Source organism: Mustelus asterias, chromosome 13, assembly GCF_964213995.1.
Source record: "Mustelus asterias chromosome 13, sMusAst1.hap1.1, whole genome shotgun sequence".
NCBI classification, from domain to species: domain Eukaryota; kingdom Metazoa; phylum Chordata; class Chondrichthyes; order Carcharhiniformes; family Triakidae; genus Mustelus; species Mustelus asterias.
The window spans coordinates 56778948-56802372 of record NC_135813.1 but is presented as its reverse complement, the minus strand read 5'-3'; the positions used below and the strand labels follow the sequence as shown (position 1 = coordinate 56802372).

The window sequence follows — 23425 nt, the reverse complement described above, 5'->3', positions numbered from 1 at the left end:
AGACTTGTTTCTCCAGCCAGCTGGTTTCAGGAAACATATAATGGGTGTTTTGCTGGGCATTACACCTAGGGACATTGCAACATATGGTATTGAGTAGGATGTCATTGTGAGGATTGACCGAATCTAATGGACCGCCAGAAAATAAGTAAGAGACTGCTGACAGCTCTACAGCATAGCTGAGGCATCCTGAACTCAGTCTATAAGCAGCAAGCAGAATGCTCTGTGATAGTTAGTTTGTCTTGTCTCATTTTCTTGCACTGTTGTATTTAATGAAGGCCTGCAGGATTGGATGTCTGAATGGTTGAACCTGTACAGCTAGAAAATGATGACACAGCCTAAACCATTGCTGCTTGAGCCACCCTCTTTCTTCCCATTTCTTGGAATTGCCTGAAGTAATCCTGGCAAGCAGTCTAAACTAAATCAGTACAAGTTTTTCAGAGGGTAAAAACAGGAAATGCTGAAGCTGCTCAGGTTTGGTAACATCTGTGGAAACATAAACTGAGTTACCATTTTGGTTGATGACCTGTCACAGGTAGGGGCTATTCCCTTTGAATGTTTGGCTTCATCCACCCACAAGCTAGCTTGTTTGCACCGTTCTCGACAGCTCCCAAGGTGGCATTGTGACAGATGCATCCCATCAAGGGAAGCTTTCACCTGGGAGGAGCAGTGTGGTTGGCAGGTGGCTGATAACTCTTGGGCATTTCTTGGTGGAATGACATGGAGCAAGTCTTTTCAGCTCTGAGTAGTGAACCCCAATGAATAATTTTTCTTTGTTAATAAGAGGTCCACTTTTGCTAATGCAATCCTGGATACTCTACGGTTTGAGCATAAGTGCAGCTGTCAATTCGGGGCTCCCTCCGCAGTTGATGGAGACACCAGCTTGCTCCAGTTGTTTTGAATGAGCCATTAGTTCTGCTGCATTTTAATAGTGACTTCTTTCTTTCCTGGTTTTCAGTCTGCCCTGGTCTGCCCGCCTTCCCTTACTGACTCTGTGCTGCTCGAGGACATCCATTCGGAGATTTTCCAATTGTGAGTACACAATTTGTCCGATTTTATTCATTAAATTCTTTAGAAAGGTAGCTCGTGGTGCTTTTCGGGGCAGATAGCATAATGGCAATAACACAGGACTAGTAAACCACAGGCCCAGGGTTAAGCCCATGGAATGTGGGTTTAAATCCCACAATGGCAACTGGTGGAACTTAAACTTTACTAATTAATTTACGTTATTAATTAGTTAAAAAATGGAATTAAAAGCACTGTGAGGGAGGGTTTAAACTAACTTGGCAGGGCGCTGGGATCCCGAGAAAAGGTTCAACAGGGGGAGATGCGCAGGCAAAATTAGAAGAGACAGCAAGTGAGTCAGGAAGGCATTGAGGTTATAGGCCAGTTAGGCACAAGGGTGTGTGGCAAGATTGATGGTATTTATTTTCATACAAGGAGTCTGACGAACAAGGCAGATGAGTTGAGGGAGCAAATTGAAATATGGGGAATGATGTCCTTGCTGTTACTGAGACATTGTTGAGAGAGGGGCAAGATTGGCACCTCAATATTCCAGAATATAGGATCTTTCGGCGAGACAGGGAAAGAGGTAAAAGAGGAGGGGGTGTCAGAATTTTGATCAGGGAATCAATTGGAGCAGTAAGGAGGGACAACATCTTAGAAGGCTCTTCATATGGGTAGAGCTTAAAAAGCAAAAAGGAGCAATCACATTGCTGGGAGTGTTTTATAGGCCCCCTACCCGTCCGAGATAAATAAAGGAGCAGATATGCAAGCAAATTTCAGCGAAGTGTAAAAGTAACGGGGTAGTGATAGTGGGGGATTTCAACTTCCCCGACATTAAAGTTTATTTATTAGTGTCACAAGTAGGCTTACATTAACACTGCAATGAAGTTACTTTGAAAATCGCCTAGTCGCCACACTCTGGCGCCTGTTCGGGTCAATGCACCTAACCAGCACGTCTTTCAGACTGGGAGGAAACCGGAGCACCCGGAGGAAATCCATGCAGATACAGGGAGAACGTGCAGACTCTGCACAGTGACCCAAACCAGGAATCGAACCCAGGTCCCCGGTGTTGTGAGGCAGCAGTGCTAACCACTGTGCCATGGGATAGTCATAGTGTGAAAGGTTTAGAGGGAATGGAATTCTTAAAATGCATCCAGGAGAACTTTTTAAGCCAGTATGTAGAAGAGGAGGCGGTCCTGGATTTAATTTTAGGTAATGATCCAAAGATGTGTGGGTTAGGTTGATTGGCCATGCTAAAAAATTGCCCCTTAGTGTCCTGGGATGCGTAGATTAGAGGGATTAGTGGGTAAATATGTAGGGATATGGGGATAGGGCCTGGGTGGGATTGTGGTCGGTGCAGACTCGATGGGCCGAATGGCCTCTTTCTGTACTGTAGGGTTTCTATGATAATGAAGCCGTGCAAGTTGTTGAAGTATCAGTGGGGAGCATTTTGTAGACAGCGATCGTAACTCCATTAGATTCAAGATTGCTATGGAAAAGGACAAGGATGAGCCAGAAATCAAAGTTCTAAACAGGGGCACGGTTAATTTTAATAAAATCAGATATGGTTGACCAGAATGGACTGGGAGCAGACGCTTTAAGATAAATCTGAGGCAAAACAGTGTGATGCATTCAAGAAAGAAATAGGGAGAGTACAGGGCCAACCTGTTGAAAGAAAGAAAAAGTGTGAGACCAACAAATCCAGTGAACCCTGGATATTGAGGGATATACAGCATTGGATAAAAAGAAAAACTGAGGCTTTTGGCAGATATCGAGGGCTCAAAACAGCAGAAACTCTAGAAGAGTACAGAATGTGCAAGAGGAAACTCCTAAAATAAATTAGGAGAACAAAAAGAGGATATAAAAGGATATAAAATTCCTGAGATGTTTAACAAGTGTATTAAGGGTAATTCGGACAAGCATAGGGCCCATTAAGGACCACAGTGGTAGTTTGTGTGTTGAGCCGGAGGACAAGATAGGGTTCTAAACAAATACTTTGTGTCGGCGTTCACTGATGAACATAGAACATTACAGCGCAGAACAGGCCCTTCGGCCCACGATGTTGCACCGACCAGTTATAAAAAAAAAACTGTGACCCTCCAACCTAAACCAATTTCTTTTCGTCCATGAACCTATCTACGGATCTCTTAAACGCCCCCAAACTAGGCGCATTTACTACTGATGCTGGCAGGGCATTCCAATCCCTCACCACCCTCTGGGTAAAGAACCTACCCCTGACATCGGTTCTATAACTACCCCCCCTCAATTTAAAGCCATGCCCCCTCGTGCTGGATTTCTCCATCAGAGGAAAAAGGCTATCACTATCCACCCTATCTAAACCTCTAATCATCTTATATGTTTCAATAAGATCCCCTCTTAGCCGCCGCCTTTCCAGCGAAAACAATCCCAAATCCCTCAGCCTCTCCTCATAGGATCTCCCCTCCATACCAGGCAACATCCTGGTAAACCTCCTCTGCACCCTCTCCAAAGCCTCCACATCCTTCCTGTAATGTGGGGACCAGAACTGCACACAGTACTCCAAGTGCGGCCGCACCAGAGTTGTGTACAGTTGCAACATAACGCTACGACTCCTAAATTCAATCCCCCTACCAATAAACGCCAAGACACCATATGCCTTCTTAACAACCTTATCTACTTGATTCCCAACTTTCAGGGATCTATGCACACATACACCTAGATCCCTCTGCTCCTCCACACTATTCAAAGTCCTCCCGTTAGCCCTATACTCAACACATCTGTTATTCCTACCAAAGTGAATTACCTCACACTTCTCCGCATTAAACTCCATCCGCCACCTCTCGGCCCAACTTTGCAACCTGTCTAAGTCTTCCTGCAAACTACGACACCCTTCCTCACTGTCTACCACACCACCGACTTTGGTGTCATCAGCAAATTTGCTAATCCACCCAACTATACCCTCATCCAGATCATTAATAAATATTACAAACAGCAGTGGCCCCAAAACAGATCCCTGAGGTACACCACTTGTAACCGCACTCCATGATGAATATTTACTATCAACCACCACCCTCTGTTTCCTATCCGCTAGCCAATTCCTGATCCAATTTCCTAGATCACCCCCAATCCCATACATCTGCATTTTCTGCAGAAGCCTACCATGGTGAACCTTATCAAACGCCTTACTAAAATCCATATATACCACGTCCACTGCCTTGCCCCCATCCACCTCCTTGGTCACTTTCTCAAAAAACTCAATAAGGTTAGTAAGGCACGACCTACCTGCCACAAAACCATGCTGACTATCACCTATCAATTCATTACTCTCCAAATAACTATAAATCCTATCCCTTATAATTTTTTCCAACATCTTGCCGACAACAGAAGTGAGACTCACCGGTCTATAATTCCCGGGGAAGTCTCTGTTCCCCTTCTTAAACAATGGGACAACATTCGCTAACCTCCAATCTTCTGGTACTATACCAGAGGCCAACGACGACCTGAAGATCAGAGCCAGAGGCTCTGCAATCACTTCTCTTGCCTCCCAGAGAATCCTTGGATAAATCCCATCCGGACCAGGGGATTTATCTATTTTCAGACCCTCCAGAATATCCTGCACATCCTCCTTATCAACTGTAATACTGTCTATTCTACTCCCTTGCAACCCAGTGTCCTCCTCAGCTATATTCATGTCCCCTTGCGTGAACACCGAAGAGAAATATTGGTTCAATGCTTCACCAATCTCCTCCGGTTCCACACATAACTTCCCTCTGCCATCTATAACTGGCCCTAAACTTGCCCTAACCAACCTTCTGTTCTTGACATACCTATAGAACGCCTTAGGATTCTCTTTAACCCTATCCGCCAAAGTCTTCTCATGTCCCCTTTTAGCCCTTCTAAGCTCGCTCTTCAACTCCCTCTTAGCCAATCTAAAGCTTTCTAGTGCACTACCCGAGTGCTCACGTCTCATCCGAACATAAGCCTCCTTTTTCTTTTTAACCAACAAAGAAACTTTTTTGGTGCACCACGGTTCCCTAGCCCTACCAATTCCTCCTTGCCTGACAGGGACATACCTATCACAGACTCGCAGTAGCTGCTCCTTGAAAAAACTCCACATGTCGGACGTTCCCAGTCCCTGTAATCTCCTAGTCCAACCTATGTTTCCTAATTCTCTCCTAATAGCCTCATAATTACCCTTCCCCCAGCTAAAACCACTGGCCTGAGGTTCATGCCTATCCCTTTCCATCACTAAGGTGAACGTAACCGAATTGTGGTCACTATCACCAAAATGCACACCAACTTCCAAGTCTAGCACCTGGTCTGGCTCATTTCCCAGCACCAGATCCAATATAGCCTCACCTCTAGTTGGCCTGTCTACATACTGAGTCAAAAAACCTTCCTGCACGCTTTGAACAAAAACTGACCCCTCTAACGAGCTAGAGCTATAACAATTCCAGTCAATATTAGTCAAGTTAAAATCCCCCATAACAATTGCCCTATTACTTTCACTCCTAAGCAGGATTGACTCCGCAATCCTTTCCTCAACCTCTCTAGAACTTTTAGGAGGTCTATAAAAGACTCCCAACAGGGTGACCTCTCCTCTCCTATTTCTAATCTCCGCCCATACTACCTCAACAGATAAGTCCTCATCAAACCTCCTCTCTGATGATGTGGGTATAGAAATCAGGGAGAAGGACTGTGATATGATTAAAGAAATTAACATAGACAGAGAGGAGGTTTTGAGTGGTCTGGCAGGCTTAAAAGTAGATAAATCTCCAGGGCCAGAGGAAATGTATCCCAGGCTTTTGAGTAAGGTAAGGGAGGACATAGCACAGATGCTGGCAATAATTTTCAATTCCTCTCTGGCCATAGGAGAGGGGGACTGGAGGATAGGCAATGTGGTACCATTATTCAGGAAGGGAGGAAGGAATAAGCCAGGAAACTACTGGTCAGTCAGTCTAACCACCCATGATGGGGAAATTATTGGAAGCAATTCTGAGAAACAAAATTAATCTGCACTTGGAGGCAGGGATTAATCAAGAACAGTCAGCATGGTTTTGTTAAGGGGAGGTCAGGCTGACCAACTTGATTGAATGTTTCGAAAGGCGACCAGATGTGTAGATGAGGGCAATGCCCCTGACATAGTCTACTTGGACTTCAGCAAGGCTTTTGATAAGGTCCCACATGGGAGACTGATAGTGAAGGTGAGACCCTTCACTATCAGAGCCAAAGAACTTTGGCAAATTGGATCCAGAATTGGCTGAGTGGCAGGAAGCAGAGTGAGATGGTGTTTTGCAGATAGAAAGACTGTGTCCAGTGGGATCCCGCAGGGATCTGTGTTGGGGCCCTTGCTGTTTGTGGTTTATATAAATGACTTGGATTTGAATTTAGGAGGATTGATCAGTAAGTTTGTGGGTGATGTGGTGAGTGGTAGATAGTGAGAAGGATAGCCTTAGATTATAGAAGGATCGAGATGAACTGGTCAGATGGGCTGATCAGTGACAAATGGAATTCATTCCAGATAAGTGAGAGGTGATGCATTTGGACAGGACAAACAAGGCAAGAGAATACATTAGGAACAGCAGGACCCTGGGAGGCACCGAGGATCAGAGGAACCTTGGTGTGCATGTACACTGGTCCCTTAAGGTAGCAGGACAGGTGATTAAGAAGGCAAATGGTATACTTGCCTTTATTAGCCAAGGCATAGAGTTTAAGATCAGGGAGGCTTTACTGTGTAAAACGTTGGTTAGGCCACAGTTAGAATATTGTGTGCAGTTCTGGAATCCACATTACAAGAGAGATGTGGCAGCATTGGAAAGGATGCAGAGGAGGTTTACCAGGATGTTGCCTGGGCTGGAGAGTCTTAATTACGAGGAGAGATTGGATAGACTGGGGTTGTTTTCCTTGGATCAGAGGAGATTGAGAGGGCACATGATTGCGATGTCTAAAATTGAGTGGCATAGAGAGGGTAGATAGGAAGAAACTTTTCCCTTTGGTGGAGGGATCAATGACCAATGCGTAGAGTTAAGGTGAGGGGCAGGAGGTTTAGGGGGGGATGTGAGGAAATACTTTTAAACCCAAAGGGTGGTGGGAGTCTGGAACTCACTGGCTGAAAGGCTGGTGGAGGCAAAGACCTTCGTAGCATTTAAGAAGTATTTAGGTGTGCACTTGTGATGCCAAGGCATACAATGCTATGAACCAAATGCTGGCAATTGGGATTAGAATAGTTGGGTGGTTGTTTTGACCAGCACAGACTCAATGGACCGAAGGGTTTTTCTGTGCTGTATGCCTTTCTGACTCTAAGACTCTCATGCTCTTCTTTGACATAGTGCCTTAGGCTTTACAAGCTCATCCGAGAGAGCAGGTGGGGCCTTAGTTTAATGACTGACCCAAAGGATGGCACCCCTGACAGTGCTGCAGTTGCTCAGTGTGGCACTGGAGTATTGGGTTAGATTGTGTGCTCAGATATCTGGCGTGGGACTTGAACCCAGAGCCTCCTGACTTAAAAGCAAGTGCTCTCCACATCCTACACTAAACTTTAACCCAGCACCGGTTCAACCGTGTTGGGGAAGACTCCACATTGGACACTGTAAGCAAATGACACTCAGAGTCCAGGTCAGTGGATTCAGCATTGAAGGAAGTACTTAATCTTCCAGCGAGGCACAGAGGACCAGTGGCTGCAGTGAGCTTTACAGGTGGCTGATGTGGTGCTTCCAGTTGTCTGATCTGTACAGATTTGGACCCTGATGGACAAGTTGGAGGAGCCAAGAGCCTATTCTTGTCCATCTGCTCCAGACCCTTGACTTAAGAAACTAGGACTGCACTCGTCTTCTGAAGACCGCCAGCTGGGATTTGCCTAAATTTGCACCATCCGCCAATACTGCTGTCAGCAGCCCAAGCCCTTGTGCTGCTAACAGGGTCCACCATACCCTTCTCCCTGAAGGAATTAGAACATCTGATGCCCAGACAATTTTTTAAAAAAAATTAATTTACAGGATGTGGGCATCGCTGGCCAGAGCAGCATTTATTGCCCATGGGAAGCTGGTGGTGAGCTGCCTTCTTGAACTGCTGCAGTTCCTGAATTGTAGGTACACCCACTGTGCTGTTACAGAGGGGATTCCAGGATTTTGATTCAGTGAGAGTGAAGGACAAAGAACAGTACAGCACAGGAAACAGGCCCTTCGGCCCTCCAAGCCTGTGCCGCTCCTTGGTCCAACTGGACCAATCGTTTGTATCCCTCCATTCCCAGGCTGCTCATGTAACTATCTAGGTAAGTCTTAAACGATGTCAGCGTGCCTGCCTCCACCACCCTACTTGGCAACGCATTCCAGGCCCCCACCACCCTCTGTGTAAAAAACATCCCTCTGATATCTGAGTTATCCTTCGCCCCTCTCACATTGAGCCCGTGACCCCTCGTGATCGTCCCCTCCGACCTGGGAAAAAGCTTCCCACTGTTCACCCTATCTATCCCCTTCATAATCTTGTACACCTCTATTAGATCTCCCCTCATTCTCCGTCTTTCCAGGGAGAACAACCCCAGTTTATCCAATCTCTCCTCATAGCTAAGACCCTCCATACCAGGCAACATCCTGGTAAACCTTCTCTGCACTCTCTCTAACGCCTCCACGTCCTTCTGGTAGTGCGGCGACCAGAACTGGATGCAGTACTCCAAATGTGGCCTAACCAGCGTTCTATACAGCTGCATCATCAGACTCCAGCTTTTATACTCTATACCCCGTCCTATAAAGGCAAGCATACCATATGCCTTCTTCACCACCTTCTCCACCTGTGTTGCCACCTTCAAGGATTTGTGGACTTGCACACCTAGGTCCCTCTGTGTTTCTATACTCCTGATGACTCTGCCATTTATTGTATAACTCCTCCCTACATTATTTCTTCCAAAATGCATCACTTCGCATTTATCCGGATTAAACTCCATCTGCCACCTCTCCGCCCAATTTTCCAGCCTATCTATATCCTGCTGTATTGCCTGACAATGCTCTTCGCTATCCACAAGTCCAGCCATCTTCGTGTCATCCGCAAACTTGCTGATTACACCAGTTACACCTTCTTCCAAATCACTTATATATATCACAAATAGCAGAGGCCCCAGTACAGAGCCCTGCGGAACACCACTGGTCACAGACCTCCAGCCGGAAAAAGACCCTTCGACCACTACCCTCTGTCTCCTATGGCCAAGCCAGTTCTCCACCCATCTAGCCACTTCTCCTTGTATCCCATGAGCCTTAACCTTCTTAACCAACCTGCCATGTGGGACTTTGTCAAATGCCTTACTGAAATCCATATAGACGACATCCACGGCCCTTCCTTCATCAACCATTTTTGTCACTTCCTCAAAAAACTCCACCAAATTTGTAAGGCACGACCTCCCTCTTACAAAACCATGCTGTCTGTCACTAATGAGATTGTTCCTTTCTAAATGCACATACATCCTGTCTCTAAGAATCCTTTCCAACAACTTCTCTACCACGGACGTCAAGCTCACCGGCCTATAATTTCCTGGGTTATCCCTGCTACCCTTCTTAAACAACGGGACCACATTCGCTATCCTCCAATCCTCAGGGACCTCACCCGTGTCCAAAGAAGCGACAAAGATTTCCGTTAGAGGCCCAGCAATTTCATCTCTCGTCTCCCTGAGCAGTCGAGGATAGATGCCATCAGGCCCTGGGGCTTTGTCAGTTTTAATGTTCCCTAAAAACCTAGCGCCTCCAGGAATAGCGCTATATTTCAATGTCAGGATGGTGAATGGCTTGGAGGGGAACCTTCAGGTAGTGGTGATTCCATGTATCTGCTGCTCTTGGCCTGCCAGATGTGGGTTTGGAAGGTGCTGCATAAGGAACCTTGGTGAGTTCCTGCAGTGCATCTTGTAGATAGTACACACTGCTGCCACTGATGTCGGTGGTGGAGGGATTGAATGTTTGTGGAAGGGGTAGCAATTAAGCGGGCTGCTTTATCCTGGATGGTGTCGAGCTTTTCGAGTGTTGTTGGAGCTGCGCTTATCCAGGCAACTGGAGAATATTCCATGACTTGTGCCTTTTAAATGGTGGACAGGCTTTGGGGAGTCTGAAGGTGAGTTACTCGCTGCAGTATTCCTAGCCTCTGACCTGCTCCATAGCACTGTAAGAAGTCTGACAACACCAGGTTAAAGTCCAACAGGTTTATTTGGTAGCACAAGCCACAAGCTTTCAGAGCGCTGCTCCTTCATCAGGTGAGTGGGAGTTCTGTTCACAAACAGGGCATATAAAGACACAAACTCAATTTACAAAATAATGGTTGGAATGTGAGTCTTTACAGGTAATCAAGTCTTAAAGGTACAGACAAGGTGAGTGGAGAGAGGGTTAAGCACAGGTTAAAGAGATGTGTATTGTCTCCAGCCAATCACTGAACAATCACTGAAACAACTATATGATGACATCAACAAGTTCCATCCCACCATCAGACTCACCATGGACTACTCTCCGGAATCGGTTGCATTCTTGGACACACGTATCTCCATCAAGGACGGTCACCTCAGCACTTCACTGTACCGCAAGTCCACTGATAACCTCACGATGCTCCACTTCTCCAGCTTCCACCGTAAGTACGTTAAAGAAGCCATCCCTATGGATAAGCCCTCCGTATACATAGGATCTGCTCAGATGAGGAGGATCGCAACAGACACCTCCAGACGCTGAAAGATGCCCTCATAAGAACAGGATATCGACAGTTCCGACGCACCACAGCAAAAACGCACCGACCTCCTCAGAAGATGAACACAGGACACGGCAGACAGAGTACCCTTCGTCGTCCAGTACTTTCCCAGAGCAGAGAAGCTACGACATCTTCTTCGGAGCCTTCAACATGTCATTGATGAAGAAGAACATCTCGCCAAGGCCATCCCCACACCCCCACCTCTTGCCTTCAAACAACCGCACAACCTCAAACAGACCATTGTCCGCAGCAAACTACCCAGCCTTCAGGAGAACAGTGACCACGACACCACACAACCCTGCCACAGCAACCTCTGCAAGACGTGCCGGATCATTGATACAGATGCCATCATCTCACGTGAGAACACCATCCACCAGGTACATGGTACATACTCTTGCAACTCAGCCAACGTTGTCTACCTGATACGCTGCAGGAAAGGATGTCCCGAGGCATGGTACATTGGGGAAACCATGCAGACGCTACGACAACGGATGAATGAACACCGCTCGACAATCACCAGGCAACAGTGTTCTCTTCCTGTTGGGGAGAACTTCAACGGTCACGGGCATTCGGCCTCTGATCTTCGGGTAAGCGTTCTCCAAGGCAGCCTTCACGACACACGACAATGCAGAATCGCTGAGCAGAGACTGATAGCCAAGTTCCGCACACATGAGGATGGCCTCAACCGGGATCTTGGGTTCATGTCACACTATCTGTAACCCCCACGACTTGCCTGGGCTTGCAAAATCTCACTAACTGTCCTGGCTGGAGACAATACACATTTCTTTAACCTGTGCTTAACCCGCTCTCCACTCACATTGTCATTACCTTTAAGACTTGATTACCTGTAAAGACTCGCATTCCAACCATTATTTTGTAAATTGAGTTTGTGTCTTTATATGCCCTGTTAGTGAACTGAAATCCCACTCACCTGACGAAGGAGCAGCGCTCTGAAAGCTTGTGGCTTGTGCTACCAAATAAACCTGTTGGACTTTAACCTGGTGTTGTGAGACATCTTACTGTGCTTACCCCAGCCCAACACCGGCATCTCCACATCATCTGCTCCATAGCCACATTATTTATATGGCGAGTCCAGGTATGACTCCAAGCAGTTTTCCACCCTGATTCCCATTGACTTCAGTTTTGCGAGGGCTCTTTGATGTCATACGTGGTCAAATGCTGCCTTGATGTCAAGGGCTGTCACTCTCACCTCACCTCTGGCATTCAGCTCTTTTGTCCATGTTTGAACCAAGGCTGTAATGAGGTCAGGAGCTGAGTGACCCTGGCGGAACCCAAACTGGGCATCAGTGAGTACGTTATTGTTCAGTAATTGCTGCGTGATAGCGCTGTTGATGACCCCTACCATCACTTTACTGATGATCGAGAGTAGACTGACGGGATGGTAATTGGTGGAGTTATTGTGTACAGGACATACCTGGTCAATGACACCACAAGAGTTGAGGCCAGCACAAGGGGGATTGCAAACAGACATCAAGACCAAACTGGTGATCTCTGGAGCATTTGATCCTTCAGCATCCAGTCACTTCCAGTCATGTGGGCTCACTCAGCCCAGGATACGATAAGGGCAGGCACAGACCTTGGCTCCAATCGACTAAAAAGCTCACTCGTTGAACTTCAAAAGCTCATTGAGAACCGTACAACTATAATGAGCCCTAAGCAAATGAAAATCTGTAAATGTCGAGCTGAACCATCCAGTGCAGCAAGCAGCCTCGTTATGTAGTCTGTAAATGAAATTAAATAAAACAAAACAAAACCCTTAACGGTCATTGTGCTTGGCAACATAGAGTGGGAAACAGTTAAATTTCAAGGCAATGATCATTGTCAGCACTGTTGAGATATGTGTCCACTGAAGTGGAATATCTGCAAGAAAGCCTGACCATTCAGGAAGCTTATTACACAGGGCTACCTGCATGTTATATCATACAGTTAAGATCAGAAGGAATAGGAGCAGGAGTAGGCCATTCAACTTATCGAGACTGCTTCACCATTCAGTAAAATCACTGCTGATCTGATTGTGACCTTAACTCCGCTTCCCCGCCTGTCCCCATACTCTTGATTCCCTTGTCAATCTAAAATCTGTCTAACTCAGTCTTGAATAATTTCAGTGGCCCAGCTGACACTGCTGTCCATGAAAGAGAATCCCAAAGTCTAACAACCTGCTGACAGAAGAAATTTCTCCTCATTTCTGTCTGAACTGGGAAACACCTCACTTCTAAACTGTGCCCCATAGTTCTAGATTCGCTCATGAGGGGAACCATCCATCCTGCCAAGCCGCCTCAGAAAATTATGTTTCTATCAGGTCGTCTCTCATTCTTCCAAACTCCAATGAATATAGACCCAACCTGCTCAACCTTTCTTCATAAGATAACCCCTTCATCCCAGGAATCAGGGATGAACCTTCTCTGAACTGCCTCAAATGCAAGTCTATTCCTCAAGTAGAGACCAAAACTGTATCCAGTACGCTAAGTATAGTTCCACTGGCAGAGCAGGTTTGAGGGGCCAAATAGTCTGCTCCTCCTCCTAATTCCTACGTGTGTTTGTAAAACCCTGTATAGTTGCAGCAAAACCTTCCTCATTTAGCTTCTTTTTAGTTTCTATGATTCTATGATTTGATACTCCATCCCCCTTGCAATAAAGGCCATCATTCCATCGCCCTTCCTAAATTACCCTGTCCTTGCATGCTAACTTTTTGCGATTCATGATGAAGGACACCCAGATCCCTCTGTAAAAATAGAAACTAGAAGCAGGAGTAGGCCATTCGGCACTTCAAGCCTGTTCTGCTGTTCATTTTGATCCTGGCTGATCATCAAATTCAGTATCCGGTATCGCAGCATTCTGCAGTCTCTCTCTCCATTTAAATCATATTCTGCTTTTCTATGTTTTCTGTTTTCCTGCCAAGTGGACAAGCTCACGTTTTCCCACATTATACTCCATCATGCTAAATTTTTTGCACACTCACTTACCGTTATCCCTTCACAAGCTCTTCTGTATCCTTCTCGCAACTTGCTTTCTTTCTTATCTGTATCATCAGCATATTTGGCTACAATACTGTCTTTCCCTTCAAAGTAATTAATATTTATTGTAAATAGTTAAGACAGCAATGATCCCTGTGACACTCCACCAGTTAGAGTTTGGTAGCCTGAAAATGATCTATTTTGACTGATTTTATCCTGTCGGTTTGTAAATCCTTTATTACATCACCCTCGACACTTGGCACCTTATCAAATGCCTTTTGAAAATTCAAATACACTGAATCTGCCAATTTCCCCTTTATACACCCAGTTTGTTCACCCTCAAAGGACATTAATAAATTTGTCAAATGCATTTTCCCTTTCACCAAACCATGTTGACTTTACCTGATTGTATTACGAGAATAATAATTAGGAATGGTAACACTGTTGAGCAATTTATAAAAGTAAGTGGGAGGCCTTGAACATCGCCATTCTCAAACATGGTGAGATCCAGCTGGAGACAAAATTATTCCTTCTGAAGATATCGGTGTCCAGTCAAATTAGTTTGCTTCATGCAACATTAAGAAGTGACTGTATGCTCTGAACACATCAAGGCCATTGCAGCTGTAATACTGAAACAGTTACTTGTTCACCTAACCAAACTGTTCCAGTGCTGCTATGACACTGGCAGTGAAAGATTGTCCAGATATTTCCTAACAAAATGGGTAAATCTAAATCAATCAATCCTGCCCTTTCCACCTACTGCCGTTGGGGGTCATAATTTGACACCACCTCACCAAAAACCTGTTCACTGACGTTCAGGTCTGCAGGAACCATCTGGCTCAACTTCTCCTTACAGCTTTTATCTGAGCAAGAACTGAATACCATAAAAGAGCTGTGCTCAACATCACAGTGGCATTGGCACTGCAAGTTCTGGGAAGATTGGTTTCAATCTGCTCATAGAGCCTGCAGAAAGACCTGGATAATGTCCAGACTTGAGTTGACAAGTGCAGGTGGCATTCGTGCCACGTTAATACCAGGCAATGCCAATCGTAGCTATTGACCGTTGAATATCAACATTGCTGAATTCCCTACCTCTAACACTGCAAGCACCTATTCTAAAAGCGTGCGCCCACATACTGTGCTGTTGAAGTATTTAAGTACAGGAGTTGCCACAATAGAACTTAGCCCTGTTTTAAGGATATCCCCACACACATTTCTAACTAAAGTCGGATAACGCCTGACTGATTTTTCCACATCCTAATCTGAGAGCATGGAGTAGGGTACCGTACCATCCCTGTGCTCTGATTTGAGATCAGCTACCTCTGCAAATATGATCAAACCTAAAACTTTGTAATTTGTACAGCTTGGTTGCTTGCTGGAAATAACCCGAAGCAGCAGATGAGTTCAGTAGCGCACTCAGGATGGATCTATGCTTAAATCATTTATAAACAATATTTACTTTCCATCTTAGCAGTAATGGGTCTGTGATCTTGCCAACCTGTCTGACATAGATGGGTACCTTGCTTGGAATATGGGTATTTGGTGTACACTGGATGTTAAAAGTAAGCAAACATAATAGTAATGCTTTTTCAGAAACACACAAAGCAGCTAGGAGGCTATATGGTTCCTCTTGGGGGCACTGTTGAATTGTCACTAGTTGTTAGATGAATCATTCGCTCTTGTGTATACCCTAGTGGCAGAACAGCAGAGGACTGGATGATGGTGGAGAGTATTCTCTCTTAGCCAGGGAGCAGTGTGGTTTGTGGGTTCCTAAAAGCAAGAGGAAGGTTTTGTATGCGCAGATGTTGGCTGCTGCCTTTGTGTGAGGCTTCACCAAGTTAGATTTCTGCATTTAAAAATTGTGGAGCCTGAGCTGATGTTCCCATTCAGGTTATTTAGCATGTTGATGTAGGAGCTGCTGAGTGAAACACAATGGGGGAACTAGAGTCAATAAATTGTAATGAGGATCTAGACGGTAGAGTTAACTAAAACGTGGCTACATAAAGAATAGGATTGCCAGTTGAATTTTGCAGGTTAGAAAGATTAGGGAAGGAAGAAAGAGAATGTTTGCTGCCCTAAATAGCGATCACATAATAGCAGTAGAAAAATCTAATGCCAAGGTAGAAACAGAATCTAATGTCAAGGTGTGAACTAAGACAAAGGAAGAGAAGGAATCGATAACAATAGGGTAATTTTCAGACCATCTAATAGTGGAAAGGAATTGGAGGGATAACAATTTAGGCATTTAATAATCATGGGCGATTTCAACTATTACACCATGAATTGGATAGGGGAAAGAGGAAAAAGTGTTTATGATGCTCAGTATGTGAGAAGCAAAATGAATGGAATCATTGCTGGATTTAGCAAAGGGAAATAAACCAGAACAGAGAATGAGGTAAGCATCAGGCAATATATAGGCAATAGCAATCACAACTTGAAGTTTTAAGATACAAGTACGACAAAGACCAAGTAAAATAATAATTTTGAAGAGATGTGGATGGATCTAAGGAAAGTAACCTGAAAAAGATACTTCAATCAGAGAGCGAGAACGGCAGTGGGGAATATTTAAGGCTGTTGGACAGAGTTCAGGACAAATACATTGCTCTGTCTAATCAAAAACAAGAACCAACTGGCCAACTGATAACAAGAATAAATAGAGAGAGTAAGACCATAAGATAAAGGAGCAGAATAAGACCATTTGGCCCATTGCGTCTGCTCTGCCATTCAATCATGGCTAAGTTTCTCAACCCCATTCTCCTGCCTTTTCCCTGTAACCATTGATCGCCTTACCAATCAAGAAAGGTGAACACTAGGTACATGGACAATAAAGGAGAGGATAATGAAAAGAACTGTGGAAAGGTTAGGAAAGAAGTCAAAAAGAACAATTGGGTAAGCAAAGATGAACTACAAAATGAAATTAGCCAGGATATAAAAATAAATAGTATCCCAAATAGGTAAATAAAAGGAAAATTAGAATAGGATAGGACTACTCAAGAAGATACAAAATAAACTCATAGACAACACAGAGATATTGTATAGACACTGTGCCTCAGTGTTTGCTAGGGACATTAATGAGGTGGTATGACGTAGCGGAAGACATCAAAAAGATATAAAAAATATATTTAAATAGAGATAATTGATGAATTAATTAAACTTGGAAGATCAAATTCCTGCTCTGATGCATATTAAAATAAATTAGGGAAGAGATAACGCAGCATATTTTTTGGCTGTGCATAAAAAATAATTAGGAAAGGGAATAGTGCTGGAGGCATTGAGGCAGCTAATGGTATTCCTGTATTTAAAAAAGGCAATAGTCCAGGGAACTATAGACTATTTTCTGAAAGAGATCTATCTAATTTGAATGAATCAGTGGTAAATCCTTCCACCATCTCCCCAGCGAGTTTGTGCCAGTGTTTCCTCCAAGCTGTACACGCTGCAGCTGGGAATGTGCCATGCAAGAAACAAATGGGTTGCATCAGTTCCTTTCGGATATTTGCACGTGTGGCTCTGCATAAATCTCAAAAGGACCACGCAGTGTGACGAAGCAGCGGCGCACAGCATGGCGTGCCAACTGCACACGGCAAGATAAGCCCGCGGCGCCACAAGCCTGCAGTGCACAGCACAACAAGCTGGCAGCAAACAAGTTAGAGGGAACAGTTAAAATGTTTATTTTTCACAAGTAGGCTTACATTCACACTGTAATGGAGTTACTGTGAAGTTATCGGCACGGTAGCACAGTGGTTAGCACTGCTGCTTCACAGCTCCAGGGTCCCGGGTTCGATTCCCGGCTCGGGTCACTGTCTGTGTGGAGTTTGCACATTCTCCTCGTGTGTGCGTGGGTTTCCTCCGGGTGCTCCGGTTTCCTCCCACAGTCCAAAGATGTGCGGGTTAGGTTGATTGGCCAGGTTAAAATTGCCCCTGAGATGCGTAGGTTAGAGGGATTAGCGGGTAAATATGTGGGGGTAGGGCCTGGGTGGGATTGTGGTCGGTGCAGACTCGATGGGCCGAATGGCCTCCTTCTGCACTGTAGGGTTTCTATGATTTCTATGATTTCTATGATCTGCCATAATTTGACTACTTAGAATCACTACAATGCAGAAGGAGGCCATTCAGCCCATTGAGCCTGCACCAACTCACTGAGCATCTTACCCAAGTCCTATCTCTGTAACCCCATGATTTTACCCCATTAATCCCCCTAACCTATGCATCTTGGGACACTAAGGGGCAATTTTGTATGACCAATCCATCTAACCTGCACATCTTTGGACAGTGGGAGGAAACCGGAGTACCCGGAGGAAACCCCACAGACACTGGGAGAACTTGCAAACTCCGCACAGACAGTGACTCAAAGCCAGAATTGAACCGGGTCCCTGGCACTGATGCAACAGTGCTAACCACTGTCACCATGCCACCCTTAATTGTGATTTACTCCCTTCTCCACCCCTCCGTGTCAGTCATATCCTCTAGTTCTACTGTTCTGGGCAATGTAAAATAGTTTGCCATGATCTACATTACCTAGTCCTCTTTGCAATCGTAAAAAAGTTGTAGTATCACCACTTGATTTTCTCCTTTCCAGCGAGGGCATAATCGGTCCTCGGATTCCAATATCTCCATCTTCTCAGTCATTCTGGTTTTCTTTTGTATCCTTTTGCTAGTTGTAATTTCCTACTTGTTTTGTAGTGATCGATATTATGCACAGTATTCTAAGTGTTGGTCGCCAGAATAAATTTTTTAAAACCTTGCTCTTTTAGTTCAATATCAAGCCTTTAATACATCACGTCTGTTTTGTTTTATTTACTGTGTTGTAGGAAAAGTCCTGCTTATGTCGATAGGATTTATTGAGTGGTGTTTTTCACATGCAGCTCTTAATCTGTCACCTCAAATTTCTCTTACTAAGGTGAGGGCCTAGTGGTATTATTGCTAGACTATGAATTCAGAAACTCAGCTAATGCTCGAGGGACTCGGGTTCGAATCCCACCACGGCAGATGGTGGAATTTGAATTCAATAAAAAGTATCTGGAATTAAGAATCTACCCATGACCATGAAACCATTGTCAATTGTCAGAAAAATCCATCTGGTTCACTAACGTCCTCTAGAGAAGGAAATCTACCATCCTTGCCTGGTCTGGCCTACATGTGACTCCAGAGCCACAGCAATGTGGTTGACTCTCAACTGCCCTTCTGTAATGGCTGAGCAAGCCACTCCGTTTCAAAGGCAACTAGGGATGGGCAATAAATGCTGGGCAACCAGCGACGCCATGTCCTGCGAATGAATAAAAAATGAAGTAGAACCCTGCAATTAACAGTTCATTCATACTTCTGTTGTACAGTTCAATTTTTTCTCTCCCGGTGCAACTCGAGTTTGGAAAGTCAACAATTATTATCGAAGTTGGATCTCATTGAAAAGTATAAAATTCTGACAGGACTGGACAGACTGGATGCAGGGATGTTGTTTCCTCTGGCGGTGGGGGTGGTTAGAACTAGGGGTTACAGTCCCGTGATAGGCAGTAGGCCATTTAGGACTGAGGTGAGGAGCAATTCTTCATTCAGTGGTGAACCTGTGGAATTCTCTACCACAGAGGGTCACGGAATGTATTTAAGAAATAAATAGATTTCTAGAGACTGAAGGTATGGGGAGAATGCATGAGTATGGCGTTGAGATAAGAGGATCAGCCACGATCATATTGAATGGTAGAGCTTGCTTGAGAGGCCGAATGACCTACTCCTGTTATTTTCTGTACAGTGTTTGTAAGACTGTGGTAAAACTGGCTGTTGTTAGGTTAGTCTAACCTATTTTCTATTCGCCACTTGTCTTTGGCCCAAGCAGATAACCGGATTCTGCAGATGATCTCTTTTGGAATTGTGACTCGTATCCGTCCTTTGCACTTGTTCGTGGCCACAAGTGGCAGCTACGTGGGGTACCGTCAGTACCATAAGTACAAACTGCGAGAACTCGAGCGCTCTGGATTCGAAGGGCTGGTGCAAGAGAACTTGGCTTCTGAGTGGCAGGTAGGTCAATGGACACAGTATCTGGACACCATCACTGGTGCTTGTTTTACAGCATTGTGACAAATCAGGTGGTAATCAAGAGTGCAGCAAACCATTCTTTAGACAACTTCAATATAAAAACACTTGACTCAGTTTGGATCCTGTACAGATTTTTTACATTGCACCTTTTTACTGTTTATAAAATAGACTGATGTAAAACACAATAAGCCCCACAGTGGTTAGAATGTGGAATGGAAGGAAATGGGCCTTTAATTTGAAGATACTGAGGAAAATGTGAACGGTCCAGTATAGGCCATAGTAATAGACCAGATGGGTGGAAATGATATAGGAAAGAAACTAAGCTGGTCAAAAATTGATTAAAGCAACACTAGGAAAGTGAAAGACAAGCTCTAGGACTAAGCCCTGATCAAACTAGGAAATTTACTGAAAATTATGGGAATAAGTGAAGGGTCACTGTTTAAGTATTTTTTTAAAAACTGGATTGGTACAGGGAAAATTAGTTACATCTGGACTGGGCAGGATCACAAACACTGACGATTAAAATCAAACCTGAGGTTGGGACTGAAGGTAAATAATAAATGTACATTTAGAAATGCTCACCAAATTGATGAGAGAGTTAGGGAACTGGAAAACTCAAAGGAGCGTCCGGGGATAACGGGGTTTGGGAGAATAGGGTGATGGGCTCTAATAGAGGATTCACAGTACTGTAATGATAGGGAATAGGAGTGTGACAGTACTGGAGAAAAGGGCCTCCATGGAGAATAATGGGCTTTCGGAGACTGGGGAGTAGAAATGAGAGTACTGAAGGAGGCCATTTGGCATCATGTCTGTGCTAGATATTTAAAAGAGCAATCATACATATTACCATGGCCCCTGCTTTCTGTTGTAACCTTATAACTTCTTCATCCTCAAGTACCTGTTGGACTTCCCTTTAAAATTCTTGAGGACAGCTCCTCCACCAACTTTCTCAGCGTTTCTCTAAGTGAAAGCTTTCCTCCTCATGAGATATTTTACCAATGATTTTAAATCTTCATTATTGACCCATTTGCCAGAGGGGCAGTTTTTCCCTATCTGCTGTTAGTTTTATATACAGGTATCCCTCATTTAGAGCGTTTTCATTTAAGTAGTTTCAATATGAGGGAACTTTCTCAAATAATGCTGTTGGCCATTATCTCAATTTTCAGTTTGGTGTAAAGTTATTACTGCGTATGCATTAAGAAGACTGTCAAGATTCAGTTTCAGTGCTAATCTTCGATTTCACAATTCTTGCTGCTTTCACTTTCTTAACTGCCTGAATTTTTGTGCAGTAGGGATTATGTTGAGACACACATTGAGTAAGCTTGGCAGTTTCCAGTTCCCAATAAAAGAGTTTAGCTGAAAATGAAACTGCTGATTTGTTTTCTCCCTCTTGCACTGGAAGCTGGGGTTGCTTCTAGATTTCTCCTGCAGCAGCAGTGGCTGCCTCAGGAGACATTGCCAAGATGACCATGTTGCTGTTTCATTCGGAGCTGGTAGACTGGGAGAAGCTTGGAGGCTGCAGACACTATAGAAATATGGTTGCAAAGCAACTGCAACTGGGACCTAAATATCCAAGGGCATTTGACATTTTGGGAGAAAAAGGAGTGGGGTAGCTTTGTTAATGAATGATGAGATCAGTACAGTAGTGAGAAATGATCTTGGTTTAGAGGATGAAGATGTAGAATGAGAATGGGGGAAGTAAGAAATAGTAAAGGTAAGTATTCACTGAGAGGAATAGTTTATAGCCACACCCCTGCCCCCGACAGTAGCTATACTGTACAATGGAGTATAATGCAAGGCATATTGGGGCCATGTAAAAAAGATAGTGCAATAATTGTGGGAGATTTCATTCTTTGTACAGATTGGACAAATCAAATTGGCCAAGGTAACCTGGAGGATGAGTTCATAGTGTGTCTTTGGGACAGTTTCTTAGTACATCATGTTCTCGAACCAACCAAGGGAATAGGCTTTTTTTGGATCTAGTCAGATGTAATGAGACAGGAGTAATTAATGATCTTCTAGGTAGAAGTGAAATGAGAAAAGGCAAGACGGACATGTAAGGAGCCATTGTATAACTTTAAACAAAGGTGTATTTCATTGAGAAAGAAAGACCCAATGAGGAGGATGTGACATCTGTGGCTGACTAATGAAGTTAAGGGTGGTCTAAAATTGGAAAGAAACGATGTCCAAAGCTGCAAAGATTAGTAGTAACCCAGAAGATTGGGAAAGTTTTAGAAAGCAGAAAAGGATGAGCTTTTAAAAAGGGGAACATTGGAGAAATCTAGCAAGAAATATAAAAACAGACAGTAAAAGCTTCTATAAATATATCAAAGTATTGCTGACAAAAAGAGAGACTCCATTTCTGTACTACCAAACGACTAAATATATAAAGTATAGCCAAAAAAAGCATTAGTCCCTTAGAGAATGAGACAGGGGAATTAATACTCAGAAACAAGGAACTGACAGAGACTTTGAACAAGTGTTAAGTATCTGTCTTTACAGTAGAAGGCACAAAAATCATCCCAAGAATAATTAAAAATTGAGAGGGAAGCAATCTTGATCACTGGAGAAGAAGTACTCTGAAAACTAAAGAGACAGGTTTTGCAAAGGGGAAATCATGTCTGACAATTTTATTAAAATTCTTTATGGGTATAACAGACAGGGTGGATAAAGGGGAACCAGCTGATGTAGTGTTTTTAGATTTCCAAAAGATAGGTCATGGTGTTGAGGGTGACATAATAGCATGATAAAAGATTAGCTAACTAACAGGAAACAGGGTTGGGCTAAATGGATAGTTTTCAGATTGGCAAACTGAAACAAGCGGAGTGGCCTCGGGGCTCAACTATTTGCAATTTATATTAATGAAGGGACCAACAATATTCAAGCCAAATTTGCTGATGATACAAAGATAGGAAAGCAGGATGCAAAGAGATTTGGCAGATGGAGTATAATGTGGAAAAATGTGAGACTACCACTTTGGCAGGAAGACTGGAAAAATTTAAATAGAGAGACTGCAGAATACTGTGGTACAGGGAGATCTGGGTGACCTGGGCAGCATGGTGGCACAGTGGTTAGCACTGCTGCCTCACAGCGGCAGAGACTCGGGTTCGATTCCCGGCTTGGGTAACTGTCTGTGGGGAGTTTGCCCGTTCTCCCATGTCTGTGTGGGTTTCCTCCCACAGTCCCAAGATGTGCAGGTTAGGTGGATTATCCATGCTAAATTGCCCCTCAGTGTACCAAGATGTGTAGGTTAGATGGATTAACCATGATAAATGCGTGGGGTGATAGGGAAAGGGCCTGGGTAAGACACTCTGTCAGAGAGTCTGTGTAGACTCGATGGGCCCAAATGGCCTCCTTTTGAACTGTAGGGATTCTGTAAATAAAGAATCTCAAAAGATTAGCATGTAGGTACAGTGTTGGCTTTTATTACAAGAGGGACAAAGTATAAAAGTAAGGAAGGTTTGCTCCAATTGTGGAGGTTATTTTGAGACCAGAGCTAGATTATTGTGTGCAGTTTTGGTCTCCTTACTTAAGGAGGGATAAACACATCGGAAGAAGGTTCATTGGGTTGAAGGGATTGTCTTGCAAGGAAAGGTTGAGCAATTTGTGTCTATACTCATTGGAGTTTAGAAGAATGAGAGGTGATCTTATTGAAATATAAAGTTCAGAGGGGGCTTGACAAGTTTAATTGAGAAGATATGTCTCCCCTCTTGAGGGAATCTAGAACCAGA

At 44.1% G+C, this 23425-nt stretch overlaps 1 protein-coding gene across 4 annotated transcripts in view; it reads left to right on the top strand.

The window, feature by feature from the left end:
- pisd (phosphatidylserine decarboxylase) overlaps positions 1-23425 on the top strand; it is a 146293-nt gene that overhangs the window by 8804 nt on the left and 114064 nt on the right. For 3 of the 4 annotated variants that reach the window (XM_078226830.1, XM_078226829.1, XM_078226828.1), the window contains exons 2-3: positions 956-1029; positions 19495-19676. Coding sequence is in view for 1 of the 4 variants with exons in the window: in XM_078226828.1 (XP_078082954.1) it covers positions 956-1029; positions 19495-19676 (256 nt within the window). In the remaining 3 variants the exon portion in view is untranslated. Of the gene's footprint in view, positions 1-955; positions 1030-19494; positions 19677-23425 lie in introns of those variants that run through there. The other variant, XM_078226827.1, reaches the window with a different exon arrangement.